The following is a 26,236-nucleotide window of genomic DNA, read 5'->3' on the forward strand; positions in this document are numbered from 1 at the left end:
CTGAGAGTGTAGGATGTTTACACACACTACAGCATGGTTATAGCCCACAGGGTCCAGGGTTGGTCAGCCCCTGACCACTGACACAGAACGGCGTCTGATCCGGAGTGACCTGTGTGACACATGGTGCCCCTGCCTGGGACAATAAAAACAATAAAAACATAGAACCACTTGGGCTGGCTGAGTAAAAATATTAGCTAAATTTACTCATGTGCTTATTCAGGGCAAAGTTTGCCATGTTCCAGAAAAGAGGAAAAGACACTTCTTAGAAGTACACAAACCCTGTGGACTGCCTCAAACTCCCCAAAGTAACATTTACAAAGCTGGTATTGACCCCATTCCCAACATTATGTTAGGTGCCCTGAACTGTGCTTCCAAAGTACTGTCCTCATAGTATACACTTTTGCACTTTCATGTCAAATTAACTGTTTGTCTGTTCTACTAAAATGTAAGCGCCATGAGGGCAAAGCCTAGCTCCCTCTTGTTCTCTGCTATCCCCTGCGTTCCCAGGTAGGCACTCAATAAGTGCTTGCTGAATGATGAACGGATTTATTTAGACAGGCAGACACAGGCAGGAAAGTACTTCCCTGAATCTAAGTTGGTGGTATGACAAATTCTCTTAAACCCAACAGTTGTTACCAATAGAAAAAAGTAGTCTCTAAACTCTCTTTTGGTATCTCTGGGACTGTGGCTATAGTGTGGGGAAGCAGCTGGTGTCCCCTGTGGAACAGAGGTGAGTATCGTTTGCCTGATGACTGGGGGCCAGGACACTAAAACTAGGACTGCCAGTATCTAGCCCCTGAGAAACATGGGTCTCTGCATGACACGGTTACTTGACAGCCATCTATCCAGCTTAGGGAGATACCTGTAATATTCTGGGTTTCTAAGTTAATATATGAACTGACTTTCTAGGTTAATATATTCTGTGCTTCAGACACAAACAGTTTTAACCCTCAATATGATTATGCTGAGGCAGAAGTTTGAAAAGGAGATTCCCTTTTATTTTCATCTAGGTCTCAATTTCCACAACAACTTAAAAATGGCAACGTCAACTCCATTTCAACCCCAACTTATCATCATTATAAATAAATGTCAGCCTGGAAACTAGGTCTTGGCTGTGGCAAGGCTAAAATACTGATACCTTTTGCAGCCAAGAAATAGAGGCCAACTGCTCTTTGCAAAGCTGTTGAAGTAGGTTCAAGGTACTTGTGTTCCACTGAGATCTCCCTTCTTATTTTACAAAAAATACAAATCACTGAAATCCAGACCTAACTTGGAAAAGCTCTCGGGTAATGAGAGGGTATACAGGACTGAAAGCCCTAGAACCATCTGTGTAGGAAGCTAGGCAGCAGGGAGACACCTGCATTTTCTAGCCCTGACCTGTGATTGTTTAGTCTCCAGTTATCCCCGACTACAGCTGATCTAGTATTGAATATGATCTTTTTGTCAGACAAAAAGCAAACCCTTTAAAAACCCCTTCCAGAACCCAAAATACCTCTTGCCAAAAACTGTGAGAGCAGGTAAAGCGCTCCTCCTATGCTGCTTACTAAATCCTCTTAAAAACTGTTTATGAACTAGACAATATCTAGGACGCCGTGAGAATCAAGTGGAGGCACCTAGGTTTGTGTTGTTAGGACAAGGCACAACTGTTCTCAAATCAATGAAATGGAAGAAGGCATATCTAAGGCTCTTCTGCATTATGAAGACTCATTCTGCCAGTGGAAGTCAAGCTAGCAAGGAAATGATTATGCTTGGTTTAAAGAAATGGGTGAAAAGATAATGACATTTCAATGGGCAGGAACTTTCAACTCATAGCTTTAGTGGGGCAGAAGTCAGGCCTCAACTACCTACTACCTTCAAATAATTTTTACTTGCTTCTCTGAAGAACAAGCGAAACTCCCAAGCATCTTTGAGAAGTCAGGGCCTTGGACTCACAATTCAATATTTCTGGCTAGTTCCTTATCCCAGCAGGGGGAGGTTGTCCCAAGTGGTAGAACAATCGTTTAATGACTGGATCAATCCAGAATGGGGCACTTGCTCAACTTTAGCAGTGGCCTCCCCAACTAGAGGGCTTGCTCTTGGAATCTTTTCAGAAGCTGAGACTGACGAACAGTGCCAGAGAAGAGCAGCATCACATCCTAGGGTCATCTCTACAGTGTTGTGCAGTCAGCCCTGACTGGAAAAAAGTACATTCTCTTTAGCAACAAGAGTGAACTGCTGCCTCCTTCAGAAAGGGTGGGTTTTGGAGAGTAGGCGTTTTAAAGGACTTTAGGAAGTGCCAGCCAATTTGGAGCCTGGGAAAACTTCGTGTCTACAGAGGATTAAAAATGCTATCTTAGAATTTCAGGCCAGCTTTCAGCAATCGCAACCTTTCAAAGGCCAGGCAGCAGCTGTCCCGAATACGATGCCAATCAATGGCTTGAACACCTACAAAGAACTAAATCCAAGCAACAAGAAGCTGTTTCAGCTAAACACACTTTAAAAGCAGATGGATCATAGCATTTCAAGTCTGGCTAAGATGGAATAAGGAGCCGTGTGACACCCCGAGAGACCCAGAAGCACTGAGGAATTTGAAGGAACTGACAGGATGTGACCCTTCTCTCCAGCCAGTGTATTCAGCAGGCAGCCCATAGAAAACAAGGACTTAGCACAATGAGAGTGAGCAAGGCCTGATTTCATCACAGAGTTCACCATCCTGTTTTAAAGGGGGCTTCTGATAGACAAAAGGAGAGAACAATTTCAACAAGGAAAGCAGGTGTACGATACTCTCTGTTCTGAAGGAAGAGAAATGGCCTGAGTTCTTGTTGTTGTGACTGCTTACAGAGGAGGGAAGGACCCCCAAGAGGAGGAATTGAGCCTGTGGGCACAAACCTGCAATGTTTCAAAGCCGATGCGTAGCTGGGGACGACCGTGGCAGCCTGCCGCTGTAAACATCCGACTGAAAGCTCCTCTGAACACCTTACAGCTTCCAGTCAAGGATGTTTACAGTAGCAAAGACTGCCCAGAAAGAACGGAGACGCAGTAAGGCACACCCTACTCTAGTAAGGAGGTGACAGAGGGCTTGCTAATCCAAAGGCCCTCATGCAGGGTCAGAATTACAAATGTTGCTTAGGATGCCACGTCTCCTAGACTTTCTCTGACTGGCTATTAATACAGGCTGGGATGGGGAGAATGGTTGTCACTGAATGACTACTTCTAAGGATAATATACTATGAAATAATTTATTAAAAATAAAGTTTCATATAACAAAGCAAGCAGCACAAGGCACAGCTTTGCTCCTATGAGATTCTGCCACTATTTCCCAAGTGTCTCTACTACATCTAGTGAATCACGCAATCTGCATACTTACAACAATGAGCTCTAAAGGACAGAGGTCTATTACAATCACAATTAAGAGCTATGTGCACCCAAGGTGCTGAAAAAACAACTAGTGTGACTTTTGGAGAGGCGCAGGCAGAAGAGAGGGGAAGGGAGACATTCATATTCTTTCTTGTGATTGCTTGGAAAACAGCTCAAGTGGTGGTTCTCAAATCTGGTTGCACATTAAAAGCATTCAGGGAGTTTTAAAAGGTACTGATGCCTGGGCTCCATCATGAGATTCTGATTCAGCTGATGTGGGGTAGAGCCTGGGTGCTGGTATTTTTAAAACCCCAACAGGTGATTCTAGTGCGCAGTCAGGGCACTATATAAAGATATAAAGAACCACAATATAGAGGATGAGAAAACACAGTCCATTCACTCCAAATACCACTGTGCACACAGAGAAGCTGTTTCTTAAAAATCTAAAATCTATAACTTTCTGGGAATATTCTTCCATCCCAGATGAAGAGCTCTGATAGACTTCCTAAGATACCTTGAAATGAGCTTCACTTTACCATTTGTAACTAAAGTCTTTCGTTTTTATTTTGTCCACTTTCACCGAAATACCACTTCAGAGGCACTGAGTTAAAAGTATCCAGAAATGAGTAACAGAAGGGTATGTTCAGAATGAATCTGGTCTAGAAACGAGGGGCAAAAGGAATAGCAAATGACTTGTGCTGAGAGAGGAGAAGGAGCGTATCTGACACCAGTATGCAAAGCGCTCTTCAGTCAGCAGCAACTGCAATGCCTTCACAGCTCACCTGACGCTTTGGAGGTTTCAGTTCATCTCTTGGAACAATATCGATGAGAAAATCAAACTGATCAAATTTTGTAATTGCCATGGCGATATCATTTCTCTGTAACAAAGAAAAGTGGTGTTAAAAATTAGCCTGGGGAGAAACTAGTTCACTTGGCTTTATACCCTCCAAGTAAGGTAAGATGAGTTTTAAGCCAAACTAAATACCCACGGGCAAGTCTACAGCTGAAATAAGCACAGCCAAACTCATATACTTTAAATGATCAGACCTGGTGGACAATCATCAACAAAAAAGAAAGAGATACATGCAACTCACACTCTAAAATGGGATATCTGAGCCTCCAACCACTGCTACTCCTTCTGGATCCTCTCCCCGCGATTTTCAAATTATAAACTTAGTAATCTCAGTTAGTAGGTTTCTGGTCATTTTGTGGGTTAGCAAAGTTAGGTTTATAATCCTTTTAAGGCCCTAAATCATATTTTCCCTTTGGTTCACAAGTAGTTATAATCTACTTTGGATTTCTTAGGTAAAATCCTAATTCAATAACTTTTTGCAACATTTTCAAGTCACTGGATCTGTATACACTAAGTTCTCACGAGCTGTGGTTTTTATTTGGGAATTCAAAACTGCAATGATAAACCCATGGTTTAAGCATTGCAATTTAGAATTCCCAAATAAAAACCACAGCTTGTGAGAATTCTGATATTCATAGTCTGTGCTATGAACGGCAGCAGGAGAGGTCAGACAACATAGGAGTCAGATGGCTAATGATATCGAAACCAAGACCTGCTCTAATGGGGGTTTCTCTCCAAGTGTGATACTTCCTTTCTTTGAATAATAAAATTAAAAGATTTTTACTAAAACCCAACATATTATGTATGTTAAGATTTGTGTACTTTACTAAATAAAGATTTAAAGCAAAAGGAAAAACAATAAGAAAAAACACTGAACTCTAGTGAATGATATGCATGTTAAAGTATTTGGGCAAAGTAAACTTTACAATGCACTTAGACTACTTGGAAGGATAGATAGAGGGATAAATAGATATGGGAATAAAATAAGCATAGTAAAATGTTTATGGTAGAATCTAGGTTGTAAGTATACAGGTATTCACTGTAAACTTTGCTTATGTTTGAAATTTTTCATAATAAAATGCTGGGGAAAATGTCAACATACTAACAGAAATCCTTAGCAAACTCTATATACCACACCTTAAAAGGTGACTCATCAGACAAAACAGGAGAGGATGGAAATTTTCTTTTTCTTTCTTTCCCTTGTATCTGTGATGGCCCTAAGCCTCTGAAATGCAAAACTCTAGTCCACCCTTCTTGCCAACCACCAGCTTGACGATAAACCCTTCCAACTGAAGCAGGGCCCATCTTAAGACTGCCAGGACTCATTTAAGATGACTACAATATAGTGTCGCATTTTTTGATGTCACCTACTCAATCTATCTAAATGGCTCATTTACCGATGGAATAAAAGGGGAAAAAGAAAAATAATAAACATCTCCAACATATAACAAAATGTTCTAGAGTATTTTGGAAACATAGATACACTTAAGTTGGTCTTCCTAAAATTTTTACTTTGCTTTTTAAATTCCCTGAGGCAGGAGGATCGCTTGAGCCAGGAGTTTCAAGACCAGCTCTGGGCAACATAGTAAGGCCTCATCTCTACAACAACAAAAATTTTAAGCCAGATATGGTGGCACGCACCTGTAGTCTCAGCTACTTGGGAGGGTGAGGTGGAAGGATCACTTGAGCCCAGGAGGTCGAGGCTGCAGTGAGCTGTGATTGAGCCACTGCACTCCAGCCTAGGCCACAGAGTGAGACCCTGTCTCAAAAAATAAAAAAGGAATATAGAAAGTTCCTTCTAGCCCTTTCCAGTCAACATCCTTCCCCACACTCCCCTAAATCTGGGCATCCACAACTCTGATTTCTATCACCATAGGTGGTAGTAATAATGCATTGTATCATGCACTACCTAATTTTTTCCCTCTGGTTTCTTTTGTTAACATAGTATCTTTGAGATTTATCCATGTTGTATGGAGCAATGGTTTGTTTCTTTTTATTGCTGAGGAGGAATCCATTTCATTAATACCTCAGAATTTGTTTCTATATTCCCATACTGATGGACACTTGAGTTGTTTCCAGTTTTGGGGTAGTATAAATAAGGTTGTTAAGAGCATTTTTATATAAGAATGGCTATAGTTCTTTTGGGTACATACCTAGGAGTGAAATGGCTGGGTTACAGAGTAGGGGGATACGTTTATTAGAAAGTGCCAAATAGTTTTTCAAAGTGACTGTACCACTTTACATTCTGACCAGTAATATATGAGTTTCAGACACTCCACTTCCTCACCAACTGTGGTATTGTCAGTCTTTTTTATTTTAGGTATTCTAGTGGGTATAAACCAGTATCTCACTGCAGTTTTAATTTGTATTTCCCTGACGACTAATGATGTTGCACACCTTCTCGTGGGTTTATTGGGCATTTGTTTATCTTTTTTTCTGAAGGTCCGTCCAAGTGTTTTGCCTATTTTGAGACAGAATCTCGCTCTGTCACCCAGGCTGGAGTGCAGTGGCTTGATCTCAGCTCACTGCAAGCTCCGCCTCCTGGGTTCAAGTCATTCTCCTGCCTCAGCCTCCTAAGTAGCTGGGACTACAAGCGCCCGCTACCACGCCCGTCTAATTTTTTATATTTTTAGTAGAGATGGGGTTTCACTGTGTTGGCCGGGATGGTCTCGATCTCCTGACCTCGTGATCCGCCCGTCTCGGCCTCCCAAAGTGCTGGGATTATAGGCGTGAGCCACCGTGCCTGGCCACCTATTTTATTTTCTAATCTGAATTGCTCTTGAAGGGAACTTTAACTGGATCTCTCTGGATCTACAGACTAATTTCAAGGCAGCATAAATTCTATGACTTCAACATGCATATCATTTATTGGAGTTCAGTATTTTTTCCTTTATTTGCTTTAAAACTTTCATATAGTAACGTACACAAATCCTAACTTTAAGCTGCACTGACAAGCTGTACTAGAATGCAGGCTTCCCACAGATAAGGATTTTTGTCTGTTTTGTGTATCGTTAATCCCCAGAGCCTAGAAAAGTGCCTGGCACATTGTGGGTGTTAAGTATTTTTAGAATACATTAATAAACACATGTATTTTCTACTTTGTAGGTAAAGGGAAGCAAAAAGAGAAAACAATTTATTTTCTTGGCTTCATGGTTAAAATAGTGCCACTGTTTTATACTTGTTACACCCTTCTTCTTGTATCTGGGAAACCTTTCCTCTAAAAGCCAGGGCTTGGCTATAGGGTGAGGGTTTCTAGAGTCAATGACCAAGGGCTCTGCATACAGTATGTATGTGGATTTGCTGGGTTAAAATAAAAATTAAAAAAAAGAAGAAGGAGAAGGAGAAGAAGAAGGAGAAGAAAGAAGAGGAAGAGGAGGAGGAGGAGGAAGAGGAGGAAGAGGAGGAATAAAGAAGAAGGAAGAAGGAAGAAGAAGAAGAAGACTCTCAGGAAGGCAGACAAAGAACAAAAAGCCTAATGAAGCTAGTGAGACTGCTGATACTTCCTGGAACCGTCCTTTCCTGGAATCTCTCAAGGCTCCCAAGCAGAAGTTGTTTACGTCTGGAAACAGGTAAATACTCTATCACTTGAGCCTCTGTTTATATAGTAAGGGCTCACCAAGGGAAAAGAGTTCAGTCACTAAGCTGTGAAAACCAGGAGAGAATTGACTTAAGATTTTTGGTGGAGAAACACAATCACCATGGCTAGAAGATATGTCTGCCTCCCAACAGTGGAGATGCCAATTACATGTCAGCTTGATAGAGGCCTAAAGAAGAACAATCTTTGGTCCAAAGCCACGCAGGAGAACAGGCAAAGGTGGCTGCTTACCCCAGTTTTCCTAATCTAAGTCTGCAATAATACCTGTAGAGTCCGGCGCTTGTTATCTTCTGTGTGAATCCAGGCTCGAAGAGTCAACTCTGTGATAAAAATCTGGGCTGCCTTGGCAAAGAGTACAGGCGCTTCTGCACTGATCATCTGTAACAGACACAGGCCCTCCCTGTCAATCACCAGCAAGTCATTCAAACCAGTCTGTCTCTTGCCTCATTGCCTGGCATGGGACTATGGGGCAAGGGTCAAAAAATGAGGTGGTATGCTCAAGAGATTCCAAGGTAAAATAAATCCATGAGTAGGAACAAAGCAGGGAACAGGGAGAAAGAATACTTATTTAGCACCTACCATGTGCCAAACCCTGTGCAAGGTGCTTTCTTCTTTTTTTTTTTTTTTTTTTTTGAGGCGGAGTCTCGCTCTGTCGCCTGGACTGGAGTGCAGTGGCCGGATCTCAGCTCACTGCAAGCTCCGCCTCCTGGGTTTACGCCATTCTCCTGCCTCAGCCTCCCGAGTAGCTGGGACTGCAAGCACCCGCCACCTCGCCCAGCTAGTTTTTTTTTTTTTTTTTTGTATTTTTAGTAGAGACAGGGTTTCACCATGATAGTCAGGATGGTCTCGATCTCCTGACCTCGTGATCCGGCCGTCTCGGCCTCCCAAAGTGCTGGGATTACAGGCTTGAGCCACTGCGCCCGGCCGCAAGGTGCTTTCTTACCCTTATAATAGCCTTTCAAAGAAACTAGGGTTTAAGAGAGATGAAGTGACTTGCCCATAGCCATAGGGCCAGTAAGTGGCAGGGTTTAGGTTCTAATCCAAGGAGAAACAATATGGGGAAGGAGAATGAGCTTGAAAGCCAATGGATTTGGGTAAAACTGCAGGCTTCCCATCCTTTTGGGCTTTGTTTTTCACACACTGAAAAAGAGGATAACCTTCCAGTTTTATTGTGGCAATGAAATGAGATAATATATGTACCCAGCATAGGACTTGGCACATAGGAAGTGCTCAAGCCATATAAACTTGATGTGTCTGGTTTCAAAGCTGAAGCTCTTGGTCAAACAAGGTTCTAAACCTTTGGTGAGGTAGTCTGCGCAGGCTACAGTCACAGAAAGAGCTCTGGAGTTAAAGCAGTAGCAGATGGGAAATGCGATCTTGGTCCTAGCACTCTGGGTGAGTCACTTCACCTCTTTGTGTCTATTTCCATTATCTGTAAAATGGAACTGATAATTCTTATTATATCAAATCTCACAGGGCTACTGTGAGGAAGAAAGGAGCTAATAAAAAGGAAAATTGCTATCACTTGTTAGCTTTCTGTGAAAATACAAGACTATTAATTTTGAGTGGTAAAGAGACAGAGTTCCTCTTTCTCTGAGATCTATAATGGAGATGGACTCCTAGGAATACAGAAATGGCAAGCCCAAGCAAACCCTCTCACAAGTATTATTCATGTAAAAGAAACTCACAGATCAAAAGGTTAGAGCAGGTTGAATATCATTATCAAAAATTTCTTAAGAGTTCAGATCAACAAACTATATGTTATAAGATGCTAAGATGATGGCACTGTCCTGTTGACTTGATGATACATGTATATGCTACACTGTGAAAGGAACTGTGAGATACCAGCTGGGCAAGGTGGCTCATGCCTAATCCTAGCACTCTGGGAGGCCGAGGCTGGAGGACTGCTTGAGTCCAGGAGTTCGTGACTAGCCTGGGCAACACAGTGAGATCCTGTCCCCTGCTCCAAAAAAACATTAAAAATTAGCCAGGCATTATGGCATGTGCCTATAGTCCCAGCTACTTGGGAGGCTGAGGTGGGAAGATCACTTGAGCCTGGGAGGTAAAGGCTACAGTGAGCCATGATTATGTCACTGCCCTCCAGCCTGGATGACAGAGTGAGACCCTGTCTCAAAAAGAAAGAAAAGGCCAGATGCAGTGGCTCACATCTGTAATCCCAGCACTTTGGGAGGCCAAGGCAAGCAGATCACCTGAGGTCGGGAGTTCAAGACCAGCCTGGCCAACATGGTGAAATCCCGTCTCTACAAAAAATACAAAAATTAGCTGGGTGTGGTGGCGGGAGCCTGTAATCCCAGCTACTTGGGAGTCTGAGGCATGGGAATCGCCTGAACCTGGGAGGCAGAGGTTGCGGTGAGCCGAGCCAAGCTCGCACCACTGCACTGCAGCCTGGATAACAGAGTAAAACTCTCAAAAAAAAAAAAAAAAGAAAAGAAAACAAAAACCAACAACAACTATTTTTTCAACATCTAAAAAAACCAGGATATCCTTAATTTTCAGGATGATCCATACAGTAACCAAAACTGCTCAATTTTGGCTCACTTAAATTTTAAACAGGAATCAAATAAAGCAACAGATTGTAATTTTTTGTGTGTTTTTGTTTAATTAAACTTTGAGCTCTAGAGCAATGAACAATAACCTACCCATCACTCAGCTTCAATAAGAAATAATAAAAATGAATGTGAATTCACCTTCACATCTTCATCCAGTTTCATAATCTTCTTAATACGAGCCAATGGGAGTTCCTGCACTCGGAAGTCCTTCTGAAATGAACAACAAGAGATGCATAAATGGTGGGCACAATCAACAGTGTGGCAAAGCATGACAGGCAGCAGGAAACACTCTGGCTTAGTCCCTCTCTTCAGGAAGTCGGGAGAGGAGGTACAGATGAAATGAAGAAAATACAAGCTCCAGAGCAAAATTCTTCTTAACATATGCAGGTCTTCAAAGAATTAGTGGGCTTTAGAAAAAGCTTAGGATGGCCTCTAACAGTGCCCTCATGAAACGGAGCCCCAAGCAATATCTGTTTTTTTTGGTTTGTTTGTTTTCATCAGCACAACATAAAGGGACATTATGAGCGCCTTCTCTTTTTTCCAAGTAAGTTTACCAGTCTGCAATATGCAGATTAAAATGAGATTTCTGTCTCAAGGGTATTCCTCTAAAGTTCCAGTTCTTTCTTCCATTCAGTGATAAACTGTAACAGCAACGCCAGGGCACTTGACCACAGTGACCCACAGTTCTTCACAGCTGACAGTGGCCATTTCTGACATTTGCACTAACCTGACAACAGAAATTGGGGAGGAGAGACAGCTCCTTTCCCATCACAGTAGCAATGGCCTTGTCTCCAAAATTTGTTTCAAGTGGGGGTAGAGGAATACAGAAAAAGGATGAGCGTGAATTTATCAGCTGCCTTTTAGGAACAGCTGTGTTATTCTTTCTTAAACAAGCCTGGAGTGGGGGAGGACCATATAACTTCACTGTGGATATAATTTAGGAAAGGGCTTTTTTGACCAGCACTACTCAATAATTTGAAATTTAAGCCCTTTTTTGTTTTATTTGAAAACTACTGGTATTTAAACGCATGCCCAATGATGGATGCAATTCTAGGAAAAAAATCAATTTTGAGTTTCTGAGCTGCAATGAAGAGAAAGGTGCAAAGGCAGATATTAGCTAAAATCAGCAAAATCTCTACTGGGACTAGGTGTCAAATGATTGATTCTATAAGTGGTCTGAAATATGACTCACTAAACCCAATATGCTCACCTGGAAATTTGCATCATCACATTATGGAAGCAGCAGCTATTATTTGAGATTTGATGTAAATTAACAAGCATAAGTAAACTTTCTTTTCTAAGACCAACAGAAAATCTCAAATATAAGTCAAAAAAGTTATTTTGGAAAACCATCAACAGTCTTCCCAGAACCTATTTTATGATTACAGAAAGAAGAGAATCTATTAGGATAAAATGTACACCAAGACATCTAATTTTTCCACGCAAACCCAACAAGCTGCTTGGCTACCACTCTGCTCTACAAACTTCAAACACCAATTTTTCATCTTTTCCTTTTCCAAATTAGGTATCAACATTTTCCATGAAGCCTCTACTAAAACTAACCCTGGAGTAACAGGGACTTAGAAGTTCAGTTTTTTAAAATTTCAACAAAAGGAAATAGTAGCACAGATTCATTCTATTCTTGTTTTTCCCCTTGCTCTTTCACTTACTGATTCAAGTAACTCAACTAATAGTAAATGTATGATACCTACTACTATGCAAAAATACACATGTAGGCCAGGCACGGTGGCTCATGCCTGTAATCCCAGCACTCTGGGAGGCTGAGATGGGAGAATTGCTTGAGGCCAGGAGTTTGAGACCAGCCTGGTCAACATAGTGAGACCCCATTACTATTTTAAAAAGAAAGAAAGAAAAAATACACATCTACTCCTACCTTTGAAAAGCATGTGGTTTGTCAGAGACAGTCACATGAAAACATTATAATCCCCTATCCAAAACTGGAAGGGAGGGATATAAAATCCCATGGGGACACAAAGAAGGACACGTTGCTAGGGACAGCTAGCAATGTAGGCCTGGAGGGAGAGTGAGGGATTGGAAATGTTCCACAAAGGGGATGACATCTGAACTGTGTCTAAGGGATTCTGGGAATTTGCCTGTTGAAAAAGAATGAGAATGTTATTCAGACAGAACAACAAAGACAGAGATACAAAAAATCACAGTCTATTTAAGTTTTAGATCTATGACCTGAGTACAGAGGTGAGAAGCAGGAAAGAGGATACTGGGTTGGAGCCAGATCCTTAAGAGATTTTTTTAAAAGTTTAATCCCAGAAATCAACCACTGGTCTTCCTTCTTGTGTGGCATATCACAGAAGATGATGACACTACACAGAAATGCCAAAGAGAATGCTAGGGATGATCACTCCTTTGGAAAGCCTCCCAGGCTGATACATACAGCACAAGATGATCATAGATTTAGCTCTCTTGCAAGTGTGCTCTCATTTGGCTTGGTTTTAAATATAATTTGTACAAGAATGTTCCATGATTACTGAACTAAAGCCCAAAGCTGATAAAAAAGACCTCTTTCCCCAAATGGAAAGAGTAAAATATTACTCCTTCAATTTCTATTCTTTAATCAAAAGCAACAAAGGTCAAGGATCAAGAGATCATTCCCGCCTTGCAGAGATGTAAAATGCAGCAGAAATTTACAATAAGCTCTGCTTTAATCTCCTTCCCAAAGCTTTCATTTGTGACAAACTATTTTTCCATGTTCCTGAAACCTTGAGATCTCAAGGAGCAGTGTGTAAAAGTGGATCTTGAGGTGTGTGTATGGTTCACCCCTGTTGACAATCACCCAGTTTTCTATTAATCCTATTGTAGCTTTCTAGTTACATGTAAGGATTTACCATAAGCTTGTTGGAAAGGGGAGGCCCTCTACAAACAGTAGACTGAGGCCCCCGAAACTTGGATTCATGCTCCCCACTTCACTGGCTACTATGTAACTGAAGGGAGTAACATTTAACTCTTTAACTCCTTCTCCTGATACTGATCCAACTGGAAGAACAGCTGACACATACTTCCCCCCTCCCCTACTTTTGGGAGTTACATCAGTAAGGAAAAGAGCAGATTATCTCTCAGAACATTCTCATGCTCCTGACCACTACCAAAGAACTACGTTAAAAATGCTGCCATCTGAAACTGCTGCATTTCAAGACAAACTCATATCTGAATTCACTCAATAAGAGTTTGGAGCCAAAGAAAAGTCAATGGATCTTGGGCTGCACTAAAGAACATCCAGAGTTTCAAATAATAAAGAGAAATCTTTTCCAGGCCTACCCAGTCAGGCACTCTGGCAAGTCAAGATTCTCAACCCTTGTGAAAGCAATGATTCTCAATCTTGGGGCTGCACATTTAGAATCACCTGAAAAGCTTTTGAAAAACAAGATGCCTGAGCTCTCTCCTGGAGACCAACTGAATCAGGAACTCTAGGACAGTGGTCCCCAACCTCAGGAACCAGTTTTGTGCAAGACAATTTTTCCAAAGATGGGCAGGGTGGGCATTCGATTCTCATAAGGAGTGTGCGACCTAGATCCCTCACACGTGCAGTTCATGATAGGGTTCACATTCCTATGAGAATCTAATGGTGCTGCTGATCTAACAAGAGGGGGAGCTCAGGCGGTAATGCTTGCTCACTGGCTACTGACCTCCTGCTGTGCAGCCCAGTTCCTAGGTTCCTAACAGGCCATGGACCCATACAGGTCTATGGCCCAGGGACTGGGGACCCCTGCTCTAGTGGGTAGAGTACTGGCATCAAGTTTTTTGGAAACTCCCCTGTGACTATGATCCAAGTGAGAGTTAAGGACTACTGCTTTACAGCCATGCTACTCAAAGTAAGGTCCTTGGACCAGCAATGGCATCACCTGGGAACTCAAAAGAAACAATCCCAGGTTCCGTTCCTAACCTACTAAATCAGCATCAATATTTTAAGAAGATCCTCCCTCATGTGGTTCATACAGACAATAAAGTTTGAGAAGCACTGCTCTACAGGAGGGGCTCACACAGCACAGGACCTGTTTTGTTTAAACAGTTATCTGATTTGATTGTAATGTTAGAAATGTCATCACCCAATCAGAAGGCACTGAGGAATGAAAAGATGAAACTGCCAATTAAAAGAAAGTGACCTAGGCACTGAATTACAGTAAACTGAAGGCTGAATGGGATGTAAAGAGTAAGTAGAGAATTAGATTTTTCTTTTCGAAATTCAGCATCGTTGCCCAACTGCCCCCAACTCACCTCTGTAAAGACAAAGTTAGCTTTCTCTTTCGTATTTTCAAAGAGGCCCAGTGGGGCAAAACTCAACATGAAGAAGTCTGTTATATATTGTTCCCAGAGCTCTGCTGTGCAGGAATATAGTATTTTACACAATCACTCAGGGAAACAATCATCTTGGTATGGTTTTTAATTAATTTCAATCCAAGCTGAACACCACCTGGATTTACAGACAATTACAGAGCTTTTAAGAGTCAAGAGAACAAGCTAAAATGAAAGATAAATTGCTTTTACAGGACTCAGACCAAAAGGACTCGAGGCCAGTGTTTCCAACACATCATGAAATACATCATCTAGCAAACTTCAATTACTTATTTTTGGAACAATTTGTGTCCCAGTCTGAGATCACACCTTATTAATATTCTCATAAATTTTACTTATGATTGGGTAGTTTAAACATAAGGAATTTTCTTCTTCTTTTTTTTTTATCTGTTAGATACTTTGAGGTGTCAACCTAAGAGGCTCTGACACATCCGAGGAAGTCTGGTTTTAAGTATTGTTGAGTTCTGGAAAGGCACAGATTAAATGCTAAAATGTTTGGTCATGTTACACAGGCAGCAGCGCAGTCAGAGAAGCAGATGCCATCACGTGTTGTACTCCTGAGAAGAGGGGAAAATAAGAGTCATACAAAGGGAAAAAAATTACCCTGACTTTACTGGATTGCATTCTTACTCAAACATGGAACTGATACTGCTTTGCACTAAACCTGAAGTGAAGTCTAATTCGTTCAAATATTTATTGTGTACCTACTATATGCCAGACATTGTTGTAAGCACCTGATATAAAAGACATAGCTTGGCAGAGGTCTAAGAGTCCCTTTCAAAAGTACATAGGAGGAGAATTTTAATTAGTCACCAATACAAGAATGATTAAAGACAACTTCCTCTTTACTTTTCTTTCTCTTCACACACAAAACCTGAACCAAAACTGAACCCCTCAAAGTAACTCTCTTTTAACTTCTGATAGACTAAAAGTCTAGGTACTAAAATTAGGTCAGCATCATGATCAGCTTTGTTGGCAACCAAACTTGTAAACTAAGTAGGTTACAAATCAAAGCCCAGGGTCTTGCACACTCACGTAACACGGTATTTGCACATTCATGTAACACAGTAGCACTATTTGCACACTCATGTAACACAGTAGCACTATTCACAATAGCCAAGAGGTGGAACCAACCCAAATGTCCATTAACAAATGAACAACAAACAAAATGTGGTATATACATACAACAGGGTATGATTCTGCCTTTAAAAAAAAGGATAGGCCAGACATGATAGCTCACATCTGTAATCCCAGTAATTTGGAGGGCCAAGGCAGGAGGACTGTTTGAGGCCAGGAATTTGAGACCAGCCTGGGCAACAGTGACACCTCCATCTCTACATAAGATTTTTTTTTTAATTAGCCAGGTCGGTGGTGCCCACCTAGAGTCCTAGCTACTTGGGGGACTGAGGAGACAGGGTCCCTTGAGCCCAAGAGTTCAAGGCTACAGTGAGCTATAATCCTGCCACTGCACTCCAGCAAAGAACAAAAGAGTAAGACCTTGTCTCTTTAAAAAAGAAAAAACAAAGGCCACTCATGGTGGCTCACACCTATAGTCCCAGCACTTTGGGAGGCGGAGGTGGGAGGATTGCTTGAGCCCAGAAGTTTGAGATCAGCCAGGGTAATATGGTGGGACCCTGCCTCTACAGAAAAATACAAAAATTAGCTGGGTGTGGTGGCACGCACCTGTAGTTTCAGCTACTCAGGAGGCTGAGGCAGGAGGATTGCTTGAGCCTGAGAGGTTGAGGCTACAGTAAGCCATAATTGTACCACTACACTCCAGCCTGGAAGACAGAGTGAGACCCTGCCTCCAAAAAGGAAAAAAAAAAAAGAAAAAAGATAAAAAAGGAAGGGCATCCTGTCACATGCTTCAACAGACATGCTAGGTGAAATAAGGTAAGACAAAAAGACAAATACATACATTGTTCTGCTTACATTGGGGTTACATCCTGATAAAGCTATTGTAAGTTGAAAAGATCCTAAGTTGAAAATGCATTTACTACACCTAGCCTATCAAACATCATAGCTTAGCCTCGCCCACCTTAAATGTGCTCAGAACACTTACATTACCCTAAAGTTGGGCAAAATAATCTAACACAAACCCTATTTTATAGTAAAGTGTTGAGTATCTCATAATTTATTGAATAGTAGATTGAAAGTGAAAAACAGAATGGTTGAATGGGTACTCAAAGTACAACTGCTACTGAATGCACATCACTTTCTAACCACTGTAAAGTGGAAAAAACATTAAGTTGAATCATCGTAAGTAGGGGACTGTACGATATGATCCCATTACTATGAGGTATCAAAAATAGTCAAATTCATAGAAAGCAGAATGGTGGTTGTTTAGAGAGTGCACAGTTTCAGTACTGCAACATGAAAAAATTCTCAAGATAAGTTTCATAACAATGTGATTATACTTAACACTTCTGAACTGTACATTTAAAAATGGATAAGGGGCGAAATTTTACGTGTTTTGTAACTACAACTAAAAAAAAAAAATCAAAGTCCAACAAAACAGAAAAGTTAAGTGCTGAGCTTAACTCCAGAGTTTATCTGGCCACTTGCCTAATCCTGGATTTATGTCTCTCGGCTCAAGCTGCGGCACAGACTTGCTCGATTGGCCTAGTCCCACCACACCCCAGGAGAGCATTCATTTTACACCAAGCTGCCCCAGCACCAAAAGCTGATAAGTGTAATCATGAGATCATCCCCCTAAAATATGAACAAAACACCCCACTTCTGACTTTATAGTTTCATTTTTCCCTACCTTCTCTTTTATATCTGAAACAGTTTAGATAACTACTACCTTAGACTGCAGAAGAGGAACAACGACTTTTCAGTGGAAATCCACTCTGAACCCAGGTCAGTCTGAGAAAGGCCAAGCCAAGTTCAACTGTTGAAAACTCTTCATATGGCCGGGCGCGGTGGCTCAAGCCTGTAATCCCAGCACTTTGGGAGGCCGAGACGGGCGGATCACGAGGTCAGGAGATCCAGACCATCCTGGCTAACACGGTGAAACCCCGTCTCTACTAAAAATACAAAAAACTAGCCGGGCGAGGTGGCGGGCGCCTGTAGTCCCAGCTACTCCGGAGGCTGAGGCAGGAGAATGGCGTAAACCCGGGAGGCGGAGCTTGCAGTGATCTGAGATCTGGCCACTGCACTCCAGCTCGGGCGACAGAGCAAGACTCCGTCTCAAAAAAAAAAAAAGAAAACTCTTCATATAAACAAACGTGACCCAGAGGTATATACAAAACATGAATTACCTTTTATCCCTGAAGTCAGTGGGCATTTATCATAATAAGTTATTTCATTTCATTAATTACTTGTTTATTAGCCTGTCTCATCAGAATATATGTTCCATGAGTGCAATGATCCTGTCTGTCTGGTTCATTACCGTATCCACAGTATCTAGCATAGCCTTAGTTGGTACATAGTAAGTATTCCTTGAGTGAATGAATAAACTGACATTGTAACGTCAGAAGGTAAAGGTCACTAACCCTAAGCAACTGCAACATTAATTCTACATCAGGAAGGAATCCAGTGTCTGCTCTGCCAGGATACTAGTATTTCCAGGGCAGGAATGACACAGCCAACACAGGGAACTCCCTCAGTATGTACTAAAATGACACCTTAATGAACATTCTTCATTAAAGACATGACAACTGTATTACGAAAATACTCCAACTCTAACCTGCCTCACCTTCCACTACCACTCTCACACCACATACCTACTCCTTCCCTCAACCTCCACTAAACACACAGTGACCTTTAGGCACTCTGAATGTCTTGATGTTCCTCTAACTATAAGGCCCTCCCAATTGGGCCTCCACGCCTTTATGCATGCCCTTGTCTTTGCCCTCCCATCCTTTACATCTGGTGAACGCTTACTCATATTTCAAGACTCAACAAAAATGTTCCCTTTACTTAAACCCTTCCCTAACTCAACCAGAAAGAAACAAGCACTATGTCCTCTGTGCTCCTTGGCTTTTACTGCTTCAGGACCCAACAGTGTGCCTGATTCAGTAAGTACTTAATAAATACTTACTGACTAAATGAGTCTGGTTGTAATTACTAGATTGTAAGCTCCTCACAGGTCAAGGTTATATTTAATTATTTTGAGTCAGTAGTTCTCAAAAGGGGATGATTTTTGCCCACAGGCACATTTCCCAATGTCTGGAGACATTTTTTGGTTGTCACAACTCGTGGAGGGGTGCTACTGGCATCTAGTGAATAGAGGCTAGGGGTGCTGCTAAACATGCTGTTATGCATAAGATGGCCCCTCAGAACAAAGAATTATCTAGCCCAAAATGTCAATAATGCAGCTGTTGAGAAACAGTGATCAAAGTGTATCTTTTTAACACCTGGAAAGAGTTCCTGGCTCACAATAGATTTGTTGTTGAATAAACTGCCCAATAGTTTTTACCAAGTTCTAGAAATGTGGCAGGACCATTAAATCAGGCCTAAAAAATTGAGCTAGAGCTACAGAAGGAAGATGAGATCTCTGTTTTCCTACAAGTCCTAAAGGATATGCCTCACATTAAACTACCTCCAAGTCAAAGTATCCACTACATACCACACGCCTATGGAAGACCACTGAGATATAAAAGACACTCTTGCAGTTACCTCACAGAAGGCAAATGTTTTCATTTTCCTACCCACAGGTCAGGGATGAACTATGCCTCGTAAATGTGCTTGAAATTAAAAATGCTTTAGTCTGAGTTTTGGTTAATTTCCCATAGCTCTTTATACTCTTTAAAAGTTTCTAATAAAAGTTTCTCATTCTTCCTCACCACTGTTAAATTCCGGATTTCTTCCATGACCCGAGGCCAGAATGACTGTAGGCTTTGCTGGGCATCACTGCTGCTAGTACCACCAAATCCTCCTTCTGTGGACATCTTGACAACTGAAACACATACATAAGACACATTAGAAACAATAAAGTCAGACTTTTTGTCCAGATTAGGCATTTGTATCTTTGTGGATGTTTTTATGCATCTATTCAATTTTTCAGTTTGATAAGGTATATAATTATACTAAAAAGATTTTAACACAGACTTACATCTTAAAAACATTGGTAGGAAAGTTTTTCCTTCTATCTAGCTTATACCATAGAGACTGCTAAAGAGCTCCAACTAGGAAATCAAAAGTTGCTAGAAATGTAAGCTGAAATCCTAATGTTAATCAAGGACTTTGAACTTCTTACATGGGTGTGGGGTGAGGAAAGTATTTTGTTGCCCTAGTCCAGCCCATAATTTTCAATGCCATTCCCTCCGAAGCTTTTTCAAGTTCTCTGTGGCTTCTACTCCATGCCACAGACTTCAGCAAATTTTTATATTAAAAGTCCCTAGTGATTAGTACTGCACAGAAATGTAAACCCAGAGTCTTAAAAGATAAAAGCCAAGCTGGGCACAATGGCGCATGCCTGTGGTTCCAGCTACTCAGGAAGGTGAGGCTGGGGGATCACTTGGGCCCAAGAGTTCCAAGACAGCCTGGGCAACACAGCAAGCCTCTGTCTCTCAAAAAGAAGAGAGAGAGTGTGTGCTAGGTTTCTTCTTTTGTTTTAGACACTGTGGTCCCATTTCTCTGGGGCTCCTGATGATGATGATTCCTTCTAATCTCAGGCAAATCTGCCTCAAAGAACATGAGGCCAATAACTGTGTAGGTAACATGAAGCCTCTGAAATGAAACTACTTGCCAGTTCTTCCCTAACCTGAACCATGTTATTAAACACAAAGCCTAACATAGCACACTGGCAACTGGAAGCCTTAAAGACAGTTAAAAAAAACAAAGCAGAGGCCAGGTGCAGTGGCTCACACCTGTAATCCAAACACTTTGGGAAGCCGAGGCAGGTGGATCACCTGAGATCAAGAGTTCAAGACCAGTCTGGGCAACATGGTGAAACCCCATCTCTACTAAAAATACAAAAATTAGCCGGGCATGGCAGTAGATGCTTGTAATCCCAGTTACTCGGGAGGCTGAGGCAGGAGAATCACTTGAACCCAGGAGGCAGACGTTGCAGTGAGCCAAAATCATGCCATTGCACTTCAGCCTGGGCAACAGAGCAACACTCCGTCGCAAAAAAAAAAAAAAAAAAAAGTGATGAATTGATGGGTGCTGACGAGTTGATGGGTGCAGCACACCAACATGGCACAAGTATACATATGTAACAAACCTGCACGTTATGCACATGTACCCTAGAACTTAAAGTATAATAAAAAATAAAAAATAAAGATACATAAGATGAAACCTAGAAATAAAACATATTTTTGTATATGTATATTAAACACACACACATGTATATCGCATTATATTAAAGTTACATATGCTGCAATATGCATTTATGGGTCTGTATTTATATGCAACTAATTATCTGTATTTTAAATAAAATATACCAAAGTGTTAAAAAAAAAAAAAGATTAAAATTAGGATAGAGAGCCGGGTGCGGTGGCTCAAGCCTGTAATCCCAGCACTTTGGGAGGCCGAGATGGGCGGATCACGAGGTCAGGGGATCGAAACCATCCTGGCTAACACGGTGAAACCCCGTCTCTACTAAAAAATATGAAAAACTAGCCGGGCGAGGTGGTGGGTGCCTGTAGTCCCAGCTACTCGGGAGGCTGAGGCAGGAGAATGGCGTGAACCCGGGAGGCAGAGCTTGCAGTGAGCCGAGATTGCGCCACTGCACTCCAGCCTGGGCGAAAAAAAAAAAATTAGGATACAGAAAGAGGGCTAGAACCTGCATTTAGTCAACTGTTTTGCGACAAAGGAGGGAAGATACGAATAAGGATCCCATATCAGCTATAACTGTATAACTGTAGATAACACAGGTTGAGTATCCCTTACGTGAAATTCTGAAATGCCTGGGACGAGAAGTGTTTGGGATTTTGACTTTTTTTTGAGACAGAGTTTCGCTCTTGTTGTCCAGACTGGAGTGCAGTGTTGCAATCTCAGCTCACTATAACCTCTGTCTCCCAGGTTCATGTGATTCTCCTGCCTCAGCCTCCCGAGCAGCTGGGATTACAGGCATCTGCCACCAAGCCTGGCTAATTTTTTGTATTTTTAGTAGAGATGGGGTTTCATCATGTTGGCTAGGCTGTCTCAAACTCCTAATCTCAGATGATCCACCTGCCTCGTCTTCCCAAAGTGCTGGGATTACAGGCGTAAGCCACCATGCCCAGTCCATTTTTTTTTTTTTTTTGATTTTGGAATAAGTTTGCATTATACTTACTGGTTGAGCATCCCAAATCTGAAAATCCAAAATCCAAAATGAGTATTTCCTTTGAGCGTCATGTCAGGGCTCAAAAAGTTTCGGATTTTAGATTTTCAGAGTAAGGATACTCAACCTGTATTATAACGTCTTAAGCGCTTATCTGGCAAATATTTAAATGTAAGAACAGTTTAAACACAAAGAATGGAGAAATTTAGTGCTCTCCTAAGAATTTCTATTCTGAGGAATTATTTGAAAAGGTTTAACATACCAGTGACGGGATGCTGGCAGAGAACTATGTGAGTCATTAGGAACTAATTCTGAGGGGCTGAAAGCAAGCACCAAAGCCAGTTGTCACATGACCAGACTTGTTACTTTCCAGGCTTCATGTGGACACACACTGAGCAGAACACCCTATCACAGCAGAATGGAATGAAAGCTGACAACTCTAGGTTTAGCCTGTGGGGATATCCAATTCACTGTTAAATGTTTACAGGTCTCTTGATTTTTTTCTTTTTTTTCTTCCCTTTCCCTTCTAAAGGAAATAATGAGGGGAAAGAAAGGGAAGGAAAACAAAAATACAAGCTTCAAAGCAGATTTCATTCTGGTGTAATGACATTAGTGGATGATGATGTAATGGGAATAGGTTTGGAGCCAATTTCTTGTGGTGGAGGCCTACAAACAGCTGAACAGAAATTCTCGTACCTGGGATACAATATGATCTTGGAGTTTCTGAAGGGAGTTAAAGGGAAGTGTTTGATCACAGTTGAAAATGACTAGATAAAATCTTAAGTCCTAAATAACCAAGTAAGACCCCTGCATTTTCATTTATCACCACATACACATGGCCTATATGCTACTCTCTTAGATACACTAAGAACAACAACAACAACAACAAATTAAGGTAATCTAAAGAAGTTTAGTTATTTATCATTATTAATAGTTTCCTATAAGGTACTCATGAAAGTGAAGAGAGTGACTCAATTTAACCTTTTTAAATGGGGCAAACAAAGATATCTTTCCGGAAATAAAAACAATTTTCAAAAAACTTCAAAAGAATCTAATCTTTTATTGCAGTGGGTCCCTGGACAGGCCTCATCTTGGCACAATCTGCCATGCAAACTGCTAAGGTCAAAGGAAAAAGATGCGCAATGGCCAGGATGATATCTCTGTATGATATCCCTGTATACTTGCTAATGGATGAGTAGGTTTAGCTGGAGTACAAAGATCTGTACAATTTAAAAGTCTGGTAACAAATTCTGGCTGTCCTCTGATATCCCCCCAAAACATTACAAAGGTACACAATTCAAAAAGCACATCTAGAACCATCTGTGCAGTCTGTTTTTAAATTTTGAACTGTCCCAACTACGGATGTGCAGGCATGATCAGCCTCCAAACATCTGTGTAGTCAACAGATCATGAATCTGTGGCTGGCTCAGAGCCACATGCTGTGGTAGTGGAAGTTAGGTACAAAACAGAAATTACCAAATTTTTTTGGAACTGAAAATGTATTAAAGGTTAAGTTTTAAAATTGAGAAGCCTATCTACATTAGGAAATCCCAAATAGGCAAAGGCAAAAAATACAAGTCAATAATATCCTTTACATTTTACTGCATCACAGAAGTTTAGGACTGAAAAAAAAAAGACATGAGGAGACACTCAGGCCCACCTGTTTATAAGATGCTCGCAGCTTTTCTTCAACTTCTGCCCAACCCCAGGTGATTCTATCGTAAGTGGTCAACTGGCTTACATTTGAGGGCCCCCCACTCCAGTTTCGGGAAACTGGCTTAGTGGTAAGACATTCTTTCCCATCTTTGGACAGCTCTGTTCTTCTTTACATTAGGTTTTAGAGTTATGGCCTTTATGGTTTTTCCATCCAGCAAACTCTTTTTATAAATTCCTAACTTCAAAAGACAAAGGTAATCTTCCTTTGAAGGACACAAGATCTTCTCACAAGGAAAAAAGAGAAAAAGGTTTGGAGCATGTTTTCTAACACCTTTGCAGATATTATTAGTAATGTCTCTTAGAAGAACACAAATTGTTAACGTAAATTCCTGGAAAAAGTGAGTACTTTTAGTGAAAAGGCTTTCCATAAAGCAGATCCATTCTTTGCATGGAGCTTTAAAAACACCCAACAATTAAAATTATATATATAAAGCAGGCCAGGCGTGGTGGTTCACGCCTGTAATCCCAGCACTTTGGGAGGCCAAGGCTGGTGGATCACCTGAGGTCAAGTGTTCGAGACCAGTCTGGCTAACATGGTGAAACTCTGTCTCTACTAAAAATACAAAAATTAGCTGGCTGTGGTGGCACATGCCTGTAGTCCCAGCTACTCGGGAACCAAGGAGGTGGGGGTTGCAAACCCAGGAGGTGGAGGTTGCAGTGAGCCAAGGTCACACCACTGCACTCCAGCCTGGGTGACAGACCGAGACTCTGTCTCAAAAATAGATAGATAGATAGATAGATAGATAGATAGATAGATAGATAGACAGACAGATAGATAAAGCAACCTTAATCACCACCTCTTATCTTAACACATTAATTGCAAATAAACTGATTTTGCTACAGAAGCTGTCCATTTAAAACATCTACAATCCCATGGGTTCATCTTCTAGGGTAATAAGGGAAAGAAAGTATTTAAAAGTAAGAGGAGGCTGGGTGCTATGGCTTACATCTATAATCCCAACAACTCCAGAAGCTGAGACAGGAGAACCACTTCAGGCCAGTAGTTTGAGACCAGCCTGGGTAACACAGTGAGACTCTGTCTTTAAAAAAAGGTGTTTTTTCTTTAAGCCAGGGGCTGTGGCTCATGCCTGTAATCCCAGCACTTTGGGAAGCTAAGGTGGAGGATCACTTGAGGTCAGGAGTTCAAGACCAGCCTGGCTATAGTGAAACCCTGTTTCTACTAAAAATACAAAATAAATCAGCCGGGCGTGGTGGCGCATGCTTAGAATCCCAGCTACTTGGGTGGCTGAGGCAACAGGATCACCTGAACCTGGGAAGCAGAGGTTGCAGTGAGCCAAGATAATGCTACTGCACAACAGCCTGGGCGACAGAGCAAGGCTCCATCTCAAAAAGACGAGTAAAAAAAAAAATTTTTTTTTTAAAATAGGCATTGTGGCACACATCTGTAAGTCTTAGCTACTCAGGAGGCTGAGGCAGAAGCATCTCCTGAACCCAGGAGTTTGAGGCTACAGTGAGCTATGATCACACTACTGCACTGCAGCCTGGGCAACAGAGGGAGACCCTGCCCCTCAAAAATTACAATAATAAAAAATAAAAGAAAGAAGAGACTCATTCCAGGATCCTCTTCATTCCATGTTAAACTACTCTCTCTTTCTCTCTTTTTTTTTCGGAGCCAGGGTTTCACTCTGTTACCCAGGCTGGAGTGCAGTGACGTCATCTTGGTTCACTGCAGCCTCTACCTCCTGGGCTCAAGCAATCCTCCTACCTCAGCCTCCCAAGTAGCTGGGACTACAAGCACTCAACTCAATTGCTATCTCTCCACGAAGTATTCTCTATTGCTTTCTGGAACTGCTCCCTCTCTTGGGAGCCTTAAGGAGCCCCGATCTGCACCTCTTTTTCTGTCCTCACCACATTACCTTGTACAATCATTCATTGTATTTGATACTTTGTATGATGTACACATCAATGTGTATGTCTTATTTCCCCTCCTGCTATACAAGCTCCTTGAGAGTAGGATCTGCATATGATTCATCTCTCTGGATCCCTCCCAATATCTAACACACAGTCTGATAACTAACTACCCCTAAGAGGAGGGGCAAGACTAATGCTGGGTATGGCCTTTCAGAAAAAAAAAAAAAAAAAAAAAAAGGAATCTTGGAAAGCTTGGTCCTGAAATACTTACTGGAATTGCCTAACCAAAGGAAATTATACAAGCTATTCCAGAAGCTTAGACTAAATGAGCTCCAGGACTTTAAAGCAAGACTGCAATCAGAAATCTACCTGAAACTGACTTACTAAAGTAGATTTAAAATAAAAGGGGAGGACAGAAAGGACACACACACACACAAACATCTAAGACAGTCCTGGAAGCTGCAATGCAGACTTAAAGGCTGGAAATGTGGGTGCATACCATTCCCAAGTATAAATCTTTTGAAAGTCAGAACCACTTCAGAAAAGTGACCAGGATAGATTAGCAAAGTCTGAAATATTAATGACAATGGGTAAGTAGGAGGAGGATAAATATCTCTGCCTGGCCATCCATTGGCAAGAAGATAAGGGGAAAATCATGCAGAAGTGAGATGATTTAATCAGACACACTAATGAGTGGGCAATCTAGCTGTTACTCTTATATCCAGTTACTTTTCGTCATTCTTAAAGAAAAA

At 41.4% G+C, this 26,236-nt stretch overlaps 1 protein-coding gene across 7 annotated transcripts in view; it reads right to left on the reverse strand.

The window, feature by feature from the left end:
• Positions 1–26,236, reverse strand: part of NFYC (nuclear transcription factor Y subunit gamma) — an 80,129-nt gene that overhangs the window by 13,662 nt on the left and 40,231 nt on the right. For 2 of the 7 annotated variants that reach the window (XM_023221277.3, XM_023221276.3), the window contains exons 2-5: positions 19,474–19,586; positions 10,493–10,564; positions 8,049–8,162; positions 4,119–4,214 (exon numbers count right to left, since the gene is read on the reverse strand). In XM_023221277.3, the coding sequence (XP_023077045.1) occupies positions 4,119–4,214; positions 8,049–8,162; positions 10,493–10,564; positions 19,474–19,578 (387 nt within the window). In that variant the 5' untranslated portion in view covers positions 19,579–19,586. Of the gene's footprint in view, positions 1–4,118; positions 4,215–8,048; positions 8,163–10,492; positions 10,565–19,473; positions 19,587–22,158; positions 22,273–23,556; positions 23,839–26,236 lie in introns of those variants that run through there. The other 5 variants (XM_023221280.2, XM_023221282.1, XM_023221279.2 and 2 more) reach the window with 5 other exon arrangements.

This window comes from Piliocolobus tephrosceles, chromosome 1, assembly GCF_002776525.5.
Source record: "Piliocolobus tephrosceles isolate RC106 chromosome 1, ASM277652v3, whole genome shotgun sequence".
Classification (NCBI taxonomy): Eukaryota; Metazoa; Chordata; class Mammalia; order Primates; family Cercopithecidae; genus Piliocolobus; species Piliocolobus tephrosceles.